We start from the raw sequence: 19,055 nt of genomic DNA on the forward strand, positions 1-19,055 counted from the left end.
GGTATTGTGTTAACAAACAGCTTTCAGACCTGCAAGCTGACAAAGCTGCTTTCACAGCGGTGTGCACACCTGCTGTTGTGAACCCCTCTTAATCAAGTGCATTTGATTAGTAGCACCTGGCTGCAACATATCTTCTAAATTCCTATTAAAGCAATAAAGGTGAACTCAGTTTTCAACACACTGTAAATTGCATTTTGGCGTAGCTTTTTAAAACAAATAATGACATGGTGTATCATATCAGTGTTATACATGATAACATGTGATATATGTATGTAATATGTAGTTCATCTGACGTTGTATTTACCTCATTTTAAGACCTGCTAAGAAACAGATTGTTTTTATGGTATTTTTTTTTACTATGACTACAAATAAGGATGTTAGCCATCTAGAGCAAGGCAGAGTGAAAGATGGTTATTTAGATGTTATTTATTGTCTCAAAATATCTCAAAACACCCACAGATCAAACTGGAAGCGGACTTACACCCTGTGACAAAAGAAGACGGCAGACGAATGACAGAGAAAATCAGAGAGATAAAGGCTGAAAAAGTAAGTATACCTCTGACAACACTCTGTAAACTACACACGATTAGACGTTCAACCCTGTTATTTCAGTCAGTGTTCATAAAGACCATTTCAACGCAGCTGTCAGGTGAAAATTCCTCGCTACGTAACACGTCAGCCAAAACTGTCAGCGCGTCCCCGCTGTTTCAGGAACTGTTCACGAAAAAAAAGTGTGATTGCGTTCAAATACTGTAGTAATTTTAAAACAGAGAAACAACCTCCCTATAGGAGTTTATTCATGAGGTAATAACTTTTTATTACTTGTCGTCCTTTCCAACATCTTGAGACAATGTTCCACATTTTCACTGGCTCTGCAGGACATGGCTGGTTTTTAACTAATGCAACATTGCAGTCAAGCGACGGTTCGGCGTGAAGTGCTGTGCTGAAAGTTACGAGTTACCAGAAAGTCACAAGTCAACATGGTGGGAAGTGGATAATTTTTTTCCCATTTCAATGCGGTGTGAAGTGACTGTGTGTGTGAGTGTGTGTGAGTGTGTGTGTGTGAGTGTGTGTGAGTGTGTGTGAGTGTGTGTGTGTGAGTGTGTGTGGGGCATGGTGTTTCTGTGCAGTGTACCAGGGGCACGGAGAAAAGTTGTCGTACCATAGGCACGAGGAATGTGTGTGTGTGTGTGTGTGTGTGTGTGTGTGTGTGTGTGTGTGTGTGTAATAATGACTAATACATGAAATCATATAGGGAACAAAATTCTGTTATTCCTGTTATTATTATTATTATTACTTGATTTGGAAACGTGTCATTTATAATGTGTCTGACCAGATAAGCTGTAAAGGAACACTTTGCCTCACACAAACTCTGTGGTCCAGTCTGCTTAGTATTTGATATCAAACACCGATGAGGCTTAAAAGCAAATACCGTTTCCACAAAGTGCTGCTCACGGTTTTCCTTCGTTTCCCCATTTTAACAAATCAGCTGGTGCCTTACGGAATATGACATATTTTAAATATTGTCACAAGCGAGAGGAAGCGTTGGTGAATATGTTTATTGAGACGGGGATATCTACACAACTGTGTGAGTCAGTTGCCTTCAAAAAGTTTAGCAATTCACCCGGTGCTGCAAGAGTTAATAGTCTTATTTTATAGTTGCTGCTATCAATGGTTGTTCATCTGCCCTCATTTTTAATTTTTTTTTTAAAGAACCCAGACGTTCCCCTTAGGTGGGAATGTGAGTTGTCTGTCTCTGCGTGTTAGCCCTGCGACAGACAGGCGACCTGTCCAGGGTGCAGTATGGTAGCTGGAATAGCAACATACCCAAGGATGAGCAGAATGACTGATATGATGAAACTGGGATTTTGTTACACTTAATTATTGCAAACACAACTAAAACTATAACTGAAACTAATCAAAACTAAACTGAAACTAAGGATTTTCAAAAAAATAAAAACTAAACTAAACTAGCAAACAATTGGTAAAATCTAATTAAAACTTATATAAAATTGAAAATCTGAAGTCCAATAAATTAAAACTCTTGATTTTCGACTTTGCTAACGAAACAACTTCACCCTTAAGTGTTTTTGACGGGGCTAGATGTGATGTGATTCGAATGTTCTCAATCAAACAACATATTTATATTAACAATTCACAGTTAGATTTAATCTCAACATTGAGCGTTTCAGTTAAAAGATACTAAATACAAGTTCATTACTCACAATCAGCTCCAGCTCTGTATTTAGTATCAGTTTTTACATGCTCTAGTCAAAAACACCACTTTAAAAACATCACATTTTAACAGGAAACAGAACTTTGTTTTGACATCAAGAACTCATTTAGTGATTCATAAAAAATGACTCGTGTATTCTTCAGCTCTCTCACATCCTCGAGGTGAAGTCCATTCTCCTGACCAGGGACCTGCTTACTTCAGAAACTGAACGACAACCTGGACACAAACACACAAAACCATGTTTGTCAAATAGTCTCCAGTGACGACAAAGTCTGAACTGATGTAAATGTAACAGGACTCAATCAGGTTAAATATACTGTTACAATAAAACAGCTTACTTCATCTTGTGTTTTCAAGATTGGAGGAACCAAATATTCCAGAATAATTTCTCCACTTTTAACAACATATCACAGTCTTTGACTTTAATGCTTTAGTTCTGTTAATTATACATTTCTAATCAGTTTCTTACATCTCTCATTCCCAGCAGGAAAAAACCTGATCAAAGTCATAATCTGAGGCTGACTGAGAGAAAGTCTCCCAGCTTTAAAGTATTTAAGGACTGGGAATGTTTCACTTAATACTTCATTATGTTTTTTGTGGATTCTTCAGTTTAGAAAATTACATGGTGTCAAAATCCTGAAATGAAAAACATCAATACATATGAATGAAATTAATATAAAACAATTGCAGTAAAAAGGCACATGTAATGTAAAACTAGCAAAGCAGATCCACATAATAAAACAAATGTTAAAGCTTCTTAATAAACAAAGATCTATTTGAGCTGCATCATCAACACATGCTGATCACAGAGCTCCACGATCAGAACAATCAGAGCTTTATATTCATGTTTGAACTCGGCTGAAGGCGTCGAGACAGAGCCTCTGAGAGTCTCTCTGCTACTGTTTTGGGATGTTGTGGGTGAAAACCAGCAGGAGGCAGCAGAGACCTGAGCAGACCTGGCACACACAGGCCTCCTCTGTCTGTCATACGGGAGATATAGTACAGATGGGCCTAATCTGGGTTGTCTTTTATTTTAAATACGTTTATTGAAGATTGTTTTTATCCTTGCATCCTTGTTTATTCAGTCATAGACATCGGCAGCATAGAACATCTAATGATTGACTCCACAACATCATTGTTGGCATGTAGTTTGCACAATTCATCTGTTTTTAGAGTCATTTCAACAACAGAAAGGTACGGCTGTCTTTGGCAGCTTAAAACATTGTTTAAACAGGTGGTTCATTCTTTTGAAATATTAAAAAAAGGAAATATTTATAGCCAGAGGTGTTGCTGAATAAACACCTGGGGAGTTCAACACTTTCATTTGGACAATGTCCACTCTCATAGACAAATAATGACATTTTGGACTTAATTTGCTTATTCTGTTGTCAGAGATATGAGGGGCGAGGGTCCAGCCTTGGCATGTACACACTGGTTCTTTTGAAGTGTAACTTTAAATATTTTTTAAAGGTCTAAAGGGATCCCATCTTGCTGGGTGTTTTTCCTGTGTTCAACGTCTCTGTGGCATTTGAATGTTCACTCACTGATTTCTGTCCAAGCACTTTAGACCAGACTGTAATGTTTTTATCTGCAGTTCATTTATTGTCCTCTCATTCACTAATGATTTTATGCACCATACCAAAAGCTTGGTTTTATGTGCCAGATGGGCTACAACTAAAAGTCACAGCTGATTAATGTTGTAGTCAGATAGGAGAACTCTTTTATATCAACAACTGTTAATTCTGGGGACAAGAGAGTTCTAATTAAGGAAGTAACCTGTAGGACTGCAGCTATTGTGACTGGTTGAATGACAGAGTATTTTCTCATTGTTGGGTTTTCTAGTCTCCGTATATCTTTAGTTCGGACATGAATTGTTGGATAACCCGTCTGCTTTCCAGATGAGAAGAGTGTAAACCTATCAGCACAAAGAGCTGCAGTATAAAGGAACAAAGTGTTGTAAAGACTGGGACCATACAGATGAACTAAAGTCAGGTTCCTCAGTGAGCTTTGTATTACGATGAATCTCCCTGGTCTAAGGTTTGGTTTTGTTTTAAACAAGTATTGCTCCTCCCCTAGCATGTGATGAGATGTGTGCTAGAAAACACCTGACTTGGCCATGTTGTAATTTTACTCACAAGTAAGTGTGTTTCTTGGATAAAGACTACTGTTGAGTGATACTGTTTGAGTCTTTTCATAACTTTTTTTAGTTTGATAAATTTCCTAAGGCCTCTTACATTCCAGGGGATTAGTTCAAGATTGGAGTCACTACACATTCAGTTTATGCCCGTAGTATCTTAACACCAACTGCCTTTTTGTCTCAACGCTAGTGGAAAAAGCTCCAATTACATCCTTTATTTCCTGATGCAATGTTACAAGTTCCCGTAGTCCTAGACAGCTCTAGACAAACAAGCGGTGGTTAACAAGAAGCAGAAGGTCAGTTGTAGTAATCCCAGTGGACAGCAACAGATAGGAGGAGCATACTAGGAACAGAAGGCAGAACTGGAGCAGGTGTGTACAAAGCAATCCAAGTAGTAATAGGAGCATTAGGAGCTTTAACCTCAGCAGATTCAAGCACAACATCAGAGGGTTCTGTGCAGACGAGTGCAGTCCTATGAAAAGCTAACATACTCTGCAGAAATCTCAAACTCATTAGCCTGTGGTAGTGGACTCGAGCTTGAGGAATACTGGCATCGGACCAACATTGCTCACAACCATGTGAACTGTAGCGCGACCTCCTGTTCTGAGCTACTGGAGTGATACTGGTATGTTCTTTTGCTGTTGCAACCCAACGTGCTTGATAGATGCTCTTCTGCATACCTTGGTTGTAACGGGTGGTTATTTTTCTTAATATCGCTAATATACTTCCTGTGAGCTTTAATTCTCCTCTGACATCAGCGAGGCAGTTCATCGATGCTGCATTATCAAGCAGTTGAACAGGTATACCTAATGAAGTGGCCGTGAATAAGTATGTGGTTCACATAAACTAAATAACACACAATATAATTCCTTTTTAACAAATTAAGATAAATTGCTGCTTTCTGAAACCAAACCTAGTCTTCACTTTAACATACACAATGTGCCTGTTTTGGTCCACATTTGTGTTTATATTCAACGGGTTTGCAAAAATAGTTTATAGGTGACTTTTCTGCAAAGTACATTTCCTGTGTTCTTGTTACCTGACAGGGCCATAGCCAGTCGCAGTTCATCTTTCAGGAGCTCCAGAAGCTCAATAACTCCTTGTTCCCCCTGGGCCGACATAGAAAACCAAGGTGATGTTTTTATAAATAACCATCTTTATTTTGAAGCCCAAAAATGTGATGGTGGGAAAAAGTGCTTCACCTGACAGGCAAGGCCCCACAGCACAGGTCGACCAATGAAAACAGCCTTTGCTCCCAGAGCTAAGGCCTTCAGGATGTCTGTCCCGCGTCTCACTCCTCCATCCATGTAGACTTCACATCGACCCTGCACCGCCCTCACCACCTCCTCCAAGGCATCAAGCTACACACACAAAACACACAGTGATCAACTACAAAGACAATTATTACCTCAAATCATATCAATTCTAATGTATCAATGTTCCAAATAGATGTTTAACATTTTGTTCAAGCACACGTCAAGAAATAACACTAGTGTTGAACTAAAAAGTGAACTAAATGTCTACAGGAACTAAAGTTAGCAAATACTGGAAACTCCGACAAGAATTCAATAAAACTTGAAAAGAAAAATAAAGACTTCCAAACTAAACAAAGAATTCATCTACAGCAGGGGTGTCAAACTCAAATACACAGTGGGCCAAAAACTGGATCAAAGTCACGGGCTAACGCTAATATTTATTGAAATATATTTATTCCTCCAGATATAAGAATGAATCTTTTCTTATGGACTCAAACAGGTTTTGCTGAAACACTGAATATGGAACAAGCTTAATACTAAACAATATATATATTAGCTGTATAATACCAGTAGGCCAGCTCTAATAGTAATTTAGTATGGCTTCGCGGGCCAGAGTTTGACACCTATGATCTAAAGCAACAACTTCACAAACAGTAAACCAGGTATCACCTAGAATAAAAGACAAATTGACTCCAATCCGGACGAAAAACCAAAAGTACACGACACAAATTACAAGTTAAACTTTAACAAATAGTAAGGAAATCTGTGTTTGGTTCATTATTCATTGTGTCAATGGAAAATTGTACTTAGTAGTCAGTATAATCTTTTATTGATATAAGTTTGAATATGGTAGAATACTGCATGTAATCATTTGTGTTTAGAAGTATATAGTTGGTGGCATATTGAAAGGATGTCTCATCCTAGGAAGTCTGTAACATTCCAGGGTGTTCTGGCGTTCACCCCCACATCCTAGGAGCACGGGAAAGGTCGTACCTTGTTTTATTGTTTTACGGTAGGATTAACGTAGTTATATCTGTTTTAGTCTAAGTGCTTTTGTTTAGATGAACTGTTGGACTTTCCAGACCAGCAGGTCAAGGGAAGTCGTTTATGGGGTCACACTCTGTCACACACACACACACATAAGCACCCACTGAAGTATAAATAAAGACCGGGGCAGTTTCTCATTTGCGAATCTTGGAGACTCACTCTTGGTGTGTGAGCTCAGGAGGCTGCCCTTGCTAGCAAGAAAATCTGTGTGTTTCTCTTCTCTGATTCTCTACTGAAGAAGTGTTTTAGAATATATCTCTTAACACATTGCAACCACGTTTCCTGGCAATAAACAGTCTTTCCAACAGTAAGATTCATTTCCCCTTAAATGTTGCCACACTCTTAAAGAAAATACATCGATGGGTTGAGCAGAGACTTACGTCCTCTCAGGCACCCCTTCATACATCAAATTACTTTTTGCACAACCCATTGTTGCGTTTGCCTGCATTGTTCTGTTCTGTCTGGTGTTGCACCGTCTTTGTTTTGTTTCTGTTGCACACTTGCACTTTATGTATTCCTGTGTTGATTGCCTGTTATATGTAGCACCGCGGAGGAACGTTGTCTTGCTTCACAGTGTACTGTACCACTGCACATGGCTGAAATGACAAGCCACTTGACTTAAGTGACTTGACTTATTTTGAGCTGCTGGTATCCCAAGTGCTGACAATTAAGAGTCTGATTGGTGCCTGAGTGAGCATGTCAGCAGTCAGTTGGTGTCTGCACATGCCTGTGCCAGTGGGCATTTTCAAGCTGCTGTTCCTAAAACAACCAAAAACCCCAAATTACAGCATCATTTGGAGTGCCCTAGTACCATCTTCAAATTGAAGGCCAAGTTGCATATAACAGGGGATGTCAGACACAAGCCATGAAGTGGGCGTCCCAAGATGATGACACCACAAGAATAACATTTCCTCTCCCTGTCAGCACTTAGGAAACATAAGCAGCAATATGGTTGAGTGCTCTCTACCCAGACAATCCAGAACAAACTGCACACAGCATGTCTGGTCTCTGCCAGGAGTCCTGCCATGACTGCCCTTCATCGTCAGGCCCATATTTCAGCGATGAGTCCAGATTCTGCCTATGGCAGGTGGAAGTGGGTAGAAGTGTGGAGAAGACTTGTTGAATGCAATACTGAGGGCAACATGCTTTGGTGGGAAAGGTGTGATGATGTGGGGTGCTGCCTCCCACAAAGAGACAAGGCTTGTCATCATCTGAGGTGTTAGAGAGCGCAGCGTTTACATGTTGGTTATTTCTCTATAGTATTATGATTCATCCACTGATAGTCTGTGAAAGCCATCTCTATACTGGAGCTCTGTGTTTGATGCCATGTGGTGAATGTTTATAATGTCCACTTTCTCCCATTACGCTGCTGATAGCACACATCTTTTTCTTTTGCCCTTTTTACAGGATAGCTGTATTTCCTTGGTTAACTGCTCCGTGTGAATGCCAGAAGGTGAGTTCTGATGATATCATGTAGATTAAATATTAGCACATGCATTTGTTCACTTGTGTGTACACTAATCTTATGCTAAGGCACCATTCATGCTACTAAGCTAATTTATGCTAGTTGTAACCCTCCTGTGAGGTGATTGTTTACATTACTGATACATTTGATTGATGAATACAGTCCTGTTCTGTAATCTTAGTTCTAGGATTATGTTTGTGTATAGAATATATGTCGTTTGCTTGCTGTACTGATTGTTTAGTTGTTTGTATTATTACTACAGACCACAGCAGAATCGAGCCTAAGCTAACCAAGCTGCACCACTTTAGAGGACATGTCTCCTTGTTAGGAGGCAGTCTCTATGCAAAGTGATATTAAGATGAGATTGACAATCCTTTATCGCCATAGTCTGGAACCATGAATGGTTTTCTGCAGTTCTGAATTTTTTATGCAAGGCCACAAGAGAGGCACAAAATGATAACTACAACCAAAGCCCTCAAAGATAAATCACATCCAAAACCAAAAGGAAACATGAGCTCAAACTCCAAACTGTAACACTGCACGCAGAGTAGGAAATGAGAGTCTTAAGAGAAGTAGCTAAGATTTCATATTTAAACATATTTAAGACAATCCTGGGTTCAGCAGTCAGAGTTTTATCCAAAACAATCGTTTCAGGTCACCTCATGCATCTGTGAAGCCACTTTTACTGGATGGACGCACCGAGTATAAAAAGAGATTCAGGTTATGCATTTTTACAATTATTATTATTATTATTATTATTATTATAAGATCAAACATTTAGGGCTGCTTAATGAAAACTTGTATTTGTCAGAGTTCAATTGCAATCCACCCAAAACCAGAAAAATTCAAATGCACACAGACACACACACACACACACACACACACACACAGACACACACACACAGACACACACTCACACACACACACACACACAGACACACTCACACAGACACACACAGACACACACAGACACACACACACTCACACACACACACACACAGACACACACAGACACACACAGACACACACACACACACACACACACAGACCGTGGCAGAAACCCCGTCCAGTTGCCGAGCTCCATGATTGGACACCAGGATGCCGCTGACGCCACAGTTCACGGCCTTGGCAGCATCCTCACCTGACACACACAATCAGAGAAACAAGCTCAGGGTTTCTGTGTGATGAGCATATTCTGCATTTGAATACAGTTAGTACACCTGTGAGGAACCAGTGTGTACCTCACCAAATGTCTGCGACTTTCCTAATACTGCCAAAATATAACCACTGATGTGTGCAGCACTGGATGCTTTCAAGTCTACTTGAAAAGCATCTTAAGTCAAATTTATTTGTATACAACTATCCAGACAAGCCAACTCAGAGGGATAGAAAGGAGTATAAAGATACATGTATACAGGTCATGATAAAAACCGTACAAAACTAATCAGAGAAATAGAAAAGTCTTCTTTCTTTTTTGCTTCTAATCGGAAGAGTTGTTTTCTGTGTTTGCAGATCTGCAGTGATATACATTTATTAGAGATTAGAGGTTATTTCTGCAACAACTTTGGTAAAAGTAATGTCAAAACAGTTTATTAAGAGAAGATCCCGTCCTCTGTAGACTCTTAGTCTGCTCTCTGACATCTAACTTTGAGACCACAAAAAGGTGAACATGAGGGACCACCCACTAGAAATGAAATGGAACCAAATCAGTTTGCAGTTGTGGTTCATTAATAAGCTACTTCCAATAATAAAATGTTTTGAGGCCTGATTTAAATTAAATAAAACTTGATGATTTCAGGTTTTCAGAAAGTTTGTTCCACAGTTGAGGACAAAAAAAGACTAAATGATTTTTCTTGATTGGGGATATTTTGAAAGTCTGTTACTGCGAGCTCAGTACATAGTGTTACAATGGATGCTTTAGTATTAAGCTGATTTAGTCCAAGTCCATTTAGTTCTTTTTAAACTAGTAGAAGAGTTTTAAAATACATCCATTGTGACATCAGATGCTAATGTATAGATTTGAAAACAGGACCAATGTTCTCAACATTTTTAAACCTGGTTGATTCAGCTCCAGCATCTGAATAAGCTGTAGGAGTCAGATCCTTTGCTAAGACCCGTAAAAACCGTTTTATTTTCTAAAAATGAACGAGGGTAGGAGCTCTGGTCCTGAGTTGATGATAAAATATAGAGTGGTGTGTCATCAGGACTCTGTGCCTGCCAGTCAAGTTCTTCCACACCACCAGTGTTGGTCAAGTTACTTGAAAAAAGTAATCAGTAACTAATTACTGATTACTTCCCCAAAAAAGTAATCCCGTTACTTTACTGATTACTTATTTTCAAAAGTAATTAATTACTTAGTTACTTAGTTACTTTTTAAAAACACGATCTACAACCTGAATAGGTGATAAAGTGATAGATCTTTCAGCCCAATTCTACTTTTTCTGCATAATCATCATACAAAATGTAATCAAATGGAAAAGTCTCTTTTTAAAACTTGTTTTATTAGTTTTAATCTTTTAACTTTATGCATCAAGCAAACATTTAATTATCTGCAACATTCTCTGATTGGAAGAAATTAGTTTAACATTTAAACCTATTTTCTGCACATTCCAGCACATAAAATAAAATATTTTTGTGTGTTTACACTCAGTCTTTCAAATAGATGCAAGTAAAACACAGCAGAAAATAAATAAAGTCAAAGACTAGCGGTCCTGTTGCTCTATTTTCACCTGTAAAGCAGGAGTGGGGTAGGCGGAGGGTTACCCTGGTGCAGGTGTGCAGCGGTCAGTGGAAGAATCCGCGAGTTTCTCTGTGAGTTTCCCATTACGTCGTAGCTACTCGGTGCTTGTTTGGAAGTTTAGGGGTTTTTTCTCTGTAAAAAGAAGTTTTCTTCCCACGCACAACGGACACTAATGTTTTTGTCACTTTTTATGGAATCAAACTCAAAGTAAGGTCAGTACTTCCACGCTTTAAACGCTGCACGCTCATACTCTCTCTGCACTCGATATATGATCCATTGTTGATCTGCACACAGCTGTTGTCACGAACGTCGCACTCGCTTACGTCACTGTCATGAGACATTCTCGCAAAAAATCACGGTTTTAGTAACGCAGTAACTCAGCGTTCCTACGGGAAAGTAACGGTAATCTAATTACTGTTTTTGCAATAGTAATCCCTTACTTTACTCGTTACTTGAAAAAAGTAATCGGATTACAGTAACGTGTTACTGCCCATCTCTGCACACCACACTCACTTAATCTTGTGCGTTGGTGCACAGACATGTTGGAACACAAAGAAGCTGTCCCCACACTGTTCCCACATAGTTCTAAGTATGTTCTAGGTATACTGAAGCATGAGTTTCTTTCACTGTAACTAAAGGGCTGAGCCAGCTCCTGAACGTCGGCACAGTGTAGTCAGACAAGTCTCCTGACCACATCCAGACTTGTCCGTGGAATTGCCAGACGGACAAGCGTGACGCGTCACTTCAGAGGACGTGTCTGCACTGTTCGACAGTCTAGTGGCAGAGTGCTCCACAACACTGCACTTTGCACTTGCTCATGTAAGACTTAGATGCAGCTGCTTGGCCATGGAAACTGAGCTGAGAGCGACCCGTTCTTTCACAAATGTTTGTAGAAGCAGGTACCTGATTCCACGTGGCCATGGAAGTGACTGGAACACCTGGATGGGTGAGTGAACAGTTTTGGTAATATGGTGGATACATGAGTGAGATGGTGAGACTGTCATGATCAGAGATGGGCCGATTACTTTTTTCAAGTAACGAGTAAAGTAAGGGATTACTATTGCAAAAACAGTAATTAGATTACTGTTACTTTCCCGTAGGAACGCTGCGTTACTGCGTTATTAAAACCGTGATTTTTTTGTGCGACGTTCGTGACAACAGCTGTGTGCAGATCAACAATGGATCATATATCGAGTGCAGAGAGAGTATGAGCGTGCAGCGTTTAAAGCGTGGAAGTACTGACCTTACTTTGAGTTTGATTCCATAAAAAGTGACAAAAACATTAGTGTCCGTTGTGCGTGGGAAGAAAACTTCTTTTTACAGTGAAAAAACCCCTAAACTTCCAAACAAGCACCGAGTAGCTACGACGTAATGGGAAACTCACAGAGAAACTCGCGGATTCTTCCACTGACCGCTGCACACCTGCACCAGGGTAACCCTCCGCCTACCCCACTCCTGCTTTACAGGTGAAAATAGAGCAACAGGACCGCTAGTCTTTGACTTTATTTATTTTCTGCTGTGTTTTACTTGCATCTATTTGAAAGACTGAGTGTAAACACAAAATATTTTATTTTATGTGCTGGAATGTGCAGAAAATAGGTTTAAATGTTAAACTAATTTCTTCCAGTCAGAGAATGTTGCAGATAATTAAATTTTTGCTTGATGCATAAAGTTAAAAGATTAAAACTAATAAAACAAGTTTTAAAAAGAGACTTTTCCATTTGATTACATTTTGTATGATGATTATGTAGAAAAAGTAGAATTGGGCTGAAAGATCTATCACTTTATCACCTATTCAGGGTGTAAATCGTGTTTTTAAAAAGTAACTAGGTAACTAAGTAATTAATTACTTTTGAAAATAAGTAATCAGTAAAGTAACGGGATTACTTTTTTGGGGAAGTAATCAGTAATTAGTTACTGATTACTTTTTTCAAGTAACTTGACCAACACTGGTCATGATCCCCAAGCCTCTAACACTGTTGTTGTTCTCTTTCCTCACTCCGATCTGCAACTGTGTGTGTGTGTGTGTGTGTATGTGTGTGTGTGTGTGTGTGTCCATCTACCATTTAATACTCCTTTTACAATCACAGGGAGGCGTGTGTGTTTTTTCAGCCATGTGATGTCATCCCAACAGATAGACGGGTCTATGGCGTTTGCAACATAAACAGCCAGGCCGCTGTCATTGCCGTAGTCTCCCTCGGAGAACGCCAGGGAGGCTGTTGAGAAGTTCGCCATGCTGCAATCACACAGAGAGAAGAGTTCAGAGTTGGATGCTACAACGTGGTGTAATTACACAGCCTGTTCTTTTTGTTTCCCTACCTCAGGTGTGGGGGCATCTTAAAGCGGTTGCGCACATCATCCAATCTCTTCCCTAGGTATGGTGTATCCACGGTAACAAAGATGGCTTTATAGCCCGCCTTCTCGGCCCGGCGCACCAGCGACAGCGTGAGCTCTCTGTCTTTATAGATGTAGAGCTGCAGCCAGAGGACACCACCACTGCCCAGTGAGGTAGTCATTGCTGACATCACTTCCTCTACTGTTGAGGTGGCCCAGGAACTCAGCATCATCCCAGTTCCCATTGCTCTGCATGCTGTGAAGAAATGTTATATTACTGGTGACAATGGTCTTTTCCAAAGAAGTTTCAAAGGTGGTTATGATGATACTTTAACCTAACTAACCCAACTCAGGTATTCAGTAAAGATCTGGCCCGTTCCTCACCTACCTAATCATTTTTCCATAGATCTCTCCAGTTGCCCTTCGCCCACGAGTCGTCTCTACAACTTAACTGAACCCAAATGAACAGCTATGGAGAAATATTTCACTCTCTTGCTTCCAGTATAATCCGCCCCTTTCCTCTCCTATTGCTGATGTTTTTTCTTTGTTGAAAAGAGACAAAGATAGATTTCTATGGCCTCAACAAAATCACAATAACGAACCAACTCCTAAACACCTCTAAACTCCTACAGGGCATGTCATACGTGTGAAGTGTGAGGGTTGTGATGCCCCAAACGCAGAGGCTTTGAGGCAGTGTACATTTAATCAAAGACTAGCCGCTTAGTAGGCTGACACAAAAAAATGAAAAAATGAAAATAAATTAAACTTGAAAACGAACCTATGAGGAGGGGGCAAGGCACCGAGAGACACAAGGGAAATGTCCTCACGCGTTTCGTGTTGAGGTGAAAAGCAACAGTTTGTCCCAGACTTCAGCTACAATGAAAAAGACACAAAGCTGATTTATTCTGTCTTTGCTGCACAGCTGCCTCTTCTCCTCTCATCCTCTCTCCTCCCTCTCCTGTTTCTACTTCAATCATGAAACTGATCAATGATCAGCTGATCGTCTCTCTTGTTTGTTTATCGCTCACTTGCCAGAAAGAAGAAACCAGCGGATGTCGGGTTAAACAACAGCAGCACGTTTAAGCTTGATCAGCTGTTGTTAGTAGAGCTGGCACGATACCACTTTTTTATGTCCGATACCGATATCATAAATTTGGATATCTGCCGATACCGATATGAATCCGATATAGTGTGTTTTTAATCAATAAAACAGTTTTTTTAATATCTTGCTGCTTTTTGTATAAGTTCATACTCAAGTTAAAAAAAAACAATTCCACTATTGATTCACTCTCACATTCACACACTGGTGGAGGCAGCTACAGTTGTAGCCACAGCTGCCCTGGGACAGACTGACAGAGGCGAGGCTGCCATATCGCGCCATCGGCCCCTCTGACCACCACCAGTAGGCAACGGGTGAAGTGTCTTGCCCAAGGACACAACGACCGAGACTGAGCCGGGGCTCAAACCGGCAACCTTCCAATTACAAGACGAACTCCCAACTCCTGAGCCACGATCGCACCTTCAAATACAGATATTTGGTTAAAATATCACTAATGCTGGAAAAAGGCTATCACCAAGGGATAGGGAAAAGAAGATCCTCCTACCCTGGACCAGTGGACACAGAGGAAATCTACATTATGGAAGAGGTGACACACCAAAGGAAGCTCAGCACAAAGAAAAAAGGACTAAATGGACGCTTTATAAACCAGAACAGCAACAAAAAATTCAGAACAACCGGAAAGGAAAATTTACCAAAAAAACTGAAGTGACAAAAAAGGCTCCGAACTCAAACTTGGCAAAGACTTTTCACTTGCTTGTTTAGGCAATTTTACTGGCAGATGGTCACAGAATAAATCTATGACAAATGCCAACGATAACACAGTAACAGACAAAACGATAATTTTGCACCAACAAGGTGATTCCCAAAATTTCCCAAAGTATCTCAGTTGGAGTGTGTCCTAAAGAAAAGATCTGAGGAGATAACTGAACCCTGTGATCGACGAATAAAACAGTAAAATAAAAAGAATAAAAAGAATTGAAATTCTAATTTGAATGTTTTCACTCGGCTTGAATCTGTTATGAGAACTTTTTAGCTGTTGTGTGTTTGAGGCGACTTTGCTTCCACAGAGCAATGAGAACAGTCAGGGGTTAAAGTGGGAGCCTGAGATCTGTGCAGTGATGTGTAAGGTGAGCTCCAGGACAGGCTGTGCAGGGTGTGACCAGCTGACCAAAACTGAATCCAACAAGATAGCAGCAGACGTTTCACAAGCTGTCCTGTGCAGCCTGCTGTTTGTACCATCTTTACCCACTGGGGATAGCCCACTACCATCCTTATACTGTATACAGTTGTTACAAAGGTTGAATTAAGTGGGTTAATCTAAGCATTATCATCTTAAATGCTAAGTAACCTACTGCGTAACATAACTCTGACCATAAGGAACAGCCTAACAGTGCTTTACTAGGAATTCACCTCAGCACAAAACTACGCAGTACTTTGAAGCAACAAATTGTAGGATGTCTCACAATATGAAAACACATAATTTATGAAAACACACCATATACAGAATCAATTTGTGATGAAACATTATGACATTAATAATGTCTTCAAATACAACCTCTCATCTTCCTCTCTTAGCGTTCTCTGTCTCTGACTGCAGATCTCTGCACGCATTTCTCCTCCTGAGAAACCCAGCAGCTGGACCTTTAGCGAGCATCACACTGTGCAGCAGATTGCACACAGTTTGTGTGTTTGTTGTTGTTTGTTTTATGATTGCTCCTCTTCTGTAGCACCAGATGCAGAAGTAATAACTTGCAGACACCTGCACACTTTGGCTGATGTTGTCTCTACATAGCACAGCTATACTGTGACAAAACTATCTGGCTTATTTTATCCATTTTTTCCATTTTGTGTTCCCAGTTTTGTGCGTGTGTCTTTACTGTGTGTTAACCTTTTGCTGTGGCTGTCTCTCCTTCAGGATGAGCCATCCTCTGCATTGCTGTGGCAGCGACGCAGAGCGGCATGCTGAGCTTCTCCCCCAGCACTGACACAGACAGATCCACTGTAGACACGTCCCTCAGCACTCGAGGAACCAGATACCACCTACACACGTGTGCAATAGTGGAAGAGATCATTCTACAGTTACACTTCTGCAGCTTCTTTTTACTCACAAAGATTCATTCACACTCTGATGTCCATTGAAAAATGGAGACAGACTGATTCTGAAAAGAAAACACGTTTTTATTTCTACAGCTGAAAGCTTTGGTAGAAGCACATCAACATAGATATAGACAAAGTACTGGGCTGTTACATTTATCTGAATTACATATTACACAGCTGTTGAAAGCCATTAAGCTTCCAGCACACAGGAGGCTTGGAGCTCTGCAGGTTTGCAGTAGTGTGTTTGTAAAGGCAAACATGGCTAACTCCTGGATTTTATACACCTGTGGAAATGGCACAGAAAACACCTGGATCCAAAGATAAACAGGTGTGGTACTTATGTCCCTATAGTGTAATTCATCACACATCAAACGCACTGTTAGCACATAAATAATGTAAATTTCAGCTTTGGCTCCAACACTGTTTGTAGAAAGTCTTACTCTGAATGTTCAGTTCAGTATTTTTGTATTACCACATCACAACGACAGTGACCTCCACACGCAGTGTTGGGGAGTAACAGAATACATGTACCGCCGTTACGTATTTAAAACACAAAATATGAGTAACTGTATTCCGTTACAGTTACCGTTTAAAAAGGTGGTATTTAGAATACAGTTACTTTGTTGAAATAAATGGATTACACGGCGGTACTTCCCTGTTTCATATTGTGGCGGGTCAGGACTGTTTGGGTTTTGTTTGACAGCTACGTTCTGTTGTTCCAGGCAGCGTTACCAACTCCTCAATAAGGAAAATCGCTATTCTAGCGAAAAGTCGCTAGAAGTCGCTAAATGACGTCATCACCTAATTTGCATAATTGGTCATGCTAATGTAATTGTAATCTGTGTTGTTGGAGAGAGAAATAACATCGTGGAAGAGACATAAAGTGAGTAAAAAACGTCCTAAATGCATTTAGAGTTTATTTAGAACTACAAATTAAATTTCTTTCAGCAATTATTGTTTTTTGTAATGTCACAATTCCAACCCTGCTCCTTAATCCGGGCTTGGACCGGCAAAAGTGACCCGAAATAGGCACTCTGGTGGAGTTACTGTGTGTGTGTGTGTTTATAAGTAGTTTTAAACCTTGTGATCCACAAAACAGCATAAGAGTAAAAGAAGAACTGACTGCGTTACAGCACCCGCTGCTTGTTGAGAGTAAAAGCGATATGCGCTTTCACGTCTTTTTTTAGCGACTTTTTTTTTTTTTTAGAAAAAAAGTCGCTAGGGGGTCTGAAAACTCGCTAAATATAGCGACAAAGTCGCTAAGTTGGCAACACTGGTTCCAGGCGGCAGCGTTACGGTTGCCATGGTAACAGGGTGACGCTCTCTCTCTGCGTGTTTCCTGGGTGAGAGAGGCCTTTTTGTTGTTGTTGTGCTAAGCTAATAGGCAGAATGCTACAGGTATAGCTCTAAAGAATGTAGCATCATGGGCAGTGTAGTCCGTGCTGCAGGGAGAATGGACTGCCATACACGTTATGTGTCTGTGAGCGAGGGAGGGAGAAAAAGGAAAAGTACGAGCTGTCATCGAGCAGAAACGGGAGCTGGAAGCATGTAAATATAATAATAACCACTGCAGCCAAGAAGAGAGCCTGACGAGCCCAGCTGTAAGTAAGCTATTAAGACTCGACTGTACACCGTGTTCGTGTTTTCCTCTGAAACAATAAGTTCTGTTGGAGCAGCCTTTCAACGCCTCTCTCTGTCTCTGCTAGCAAAGTTGACCCAGACAACAAAGTAAAGCTAGTTTTCAGCTACGAGCCGACACAGAACCCACCGTATTAGCCAGAGGTCCCTTTACTACGGTTCGGAGCCGCGGACCTTCAGTAACAGTAATAAATCACAGCAATAGTACATTCATGTAGTTGTAAACAGCATGATAATATATTAAGTAATCCAAAGTATTCAGAATACGTTACTCTCATTGAGTAACGTAACGGAATACGTTACAGAATACATTTTGGGGCATGTAATCTGTAATCTGTAATGGAATACATTTGAAAAGTAACCTTCCCAACACTGTCCACACGTCTGTTTTACCTGTTGAAGGCAGCCACATTGTCAGCTAGTGTCTTCTGCTCATCAGCTCCTGAGCGGTAGTAGTCATACACAGCTTTAGGAAGAGTTTTCCTGGCTTCCTCCTCAAAGTCCGACACACACACACGCTGCATTGTTTTTCACTTCGAACTACCAGAAAACTGAAAACTGCAACCTCTCTGTGATTTCCAATAAACAGAACTAGTTTAATCATTAACCTGCCAGAGGTTTCACAAGCTGTGAGCCTGTTCACGTCCTGATTCCTATGCTTTTCTCTTCAGCCTTATTGATGGCATCAGACACGACGCCTCCCTGAGCCTGATTGAGCAGAAGGTTTCTTCCTATTAAAGCCCAGTTTTAATTAAAGCCCACTTTTATTGTTTTATTGTTGTGACTCTGTCCTATAGAAATAAATCATAAATGAATTAAACTCAGAGGAGTTTCTACTTTGCTCTGTTTACACAAGATAAGACTGCAGCTGTGAGGATCCCACACCATCTGGGCCTGTGTGTTGCCAGATTAGAGTGTTGCCATGTCTAGTGCTGACTGCCTACGAACTTTGAAACTTCATGTGCCTTCTGTGAACTTTGAACCCAATGATGTTTTCATTAAAAACAGCAGAGAGGTGGTACTTTGTGGATACTTTGTGTCAAAC

The 19,055-nt window shown here is 40.4% G+C and overlaps 1 protein-coding gene and 2 long non-coding RNA genes across 3 annotated transcripts in view; 1 reads left to right on the forward strand and 2 right to left on the reverse strand.

Moving 5' to 3' along the window:
* The window catches only part of LOC146520819 (uncharacterized), a 447,384-nt gene that overhangs the window by 375,714 nt on the left and 52,615 nt on the right, over positions 1–19,055 (forward strand). The window lies entirely within an intron of this gene.
* Positions 367–18,638, reverse strand: hao1 (hydroxyacid oxidase (glycolate oxidase) 1). The gene is made up of 8 exons (XM_085157078.1): positions 18,404–18,638; positions 16,164–16,315; positions 13,201–13,471; positions 12,945–13,117; positions 9,191–9,282; positions 5,576–5,734; positions 5,413–5,482; positions 367–2,452 (listed from the first exon to the last, which is right to left on the reverse strand). Exons 1-8 carry the CDS (start codon positions 18,532–18,534, stop codon positions 2,385–2,387), a joined length of 1,116 nt encoding a protein of 371 aa, XP_085013204.1. The 5' UTR covers positions 18,535–18,638; the 3' UTR covers positions 367–2,384.
* LOC146520838 (uncharacterized) lies at positions 9,989–12,930 on the reverse strand. The gene is made up of 2 exons (XR_014873728.1): positions 12,832–12,930; positions 9,989–11,878 (listed from the first exon to the last, which is right to left on the reverse strand). It is a non-coding gene; the product is annotated as an uncharacterized LOC146520838 (long non-coding RNA).

This window comes from Neolamprologus multifasciatus, chromosome 4, assembly GCF_963576455.1.
Source record: "Neolamprologus multifasciatus chromosome 4, fNeoMul1.2, whole genome shotgun sequence".
In the NCBI taxonomy this organism is placed as follows: Eukaryota; Metazoa; Chordata; class Actinopteri; order Cichliformes; family Cichlidae; genus Neolamprologus; species Neolamprologus multifasciatus.

Bases quoted from the DNA above. Each gene is read 5' to 3' on its own strand.
- hao1 (XM_085157078.1), bottom strand. From the start codon at position 18,534: ATGCAGCGTGTGTGTGTGTCGGACTTTGAGGAGGAAGCCAGGAAAACT. The intron at 5,483-5,575 runs GTGAAGCACTTT...ATGTCGGCCCAG, and splicing joins TGTGGGGCCTTGCCTGTCAG to GGGGAACAAGGAGTTATTGA. The intron at 2,453-5,412 runs GTAACAAGAACA...GTTTGTGTCCAG, and splicing joins ACTGGCTATGGCCCTGTCAG to GTTGTCGTTCAGTTTCTGAA.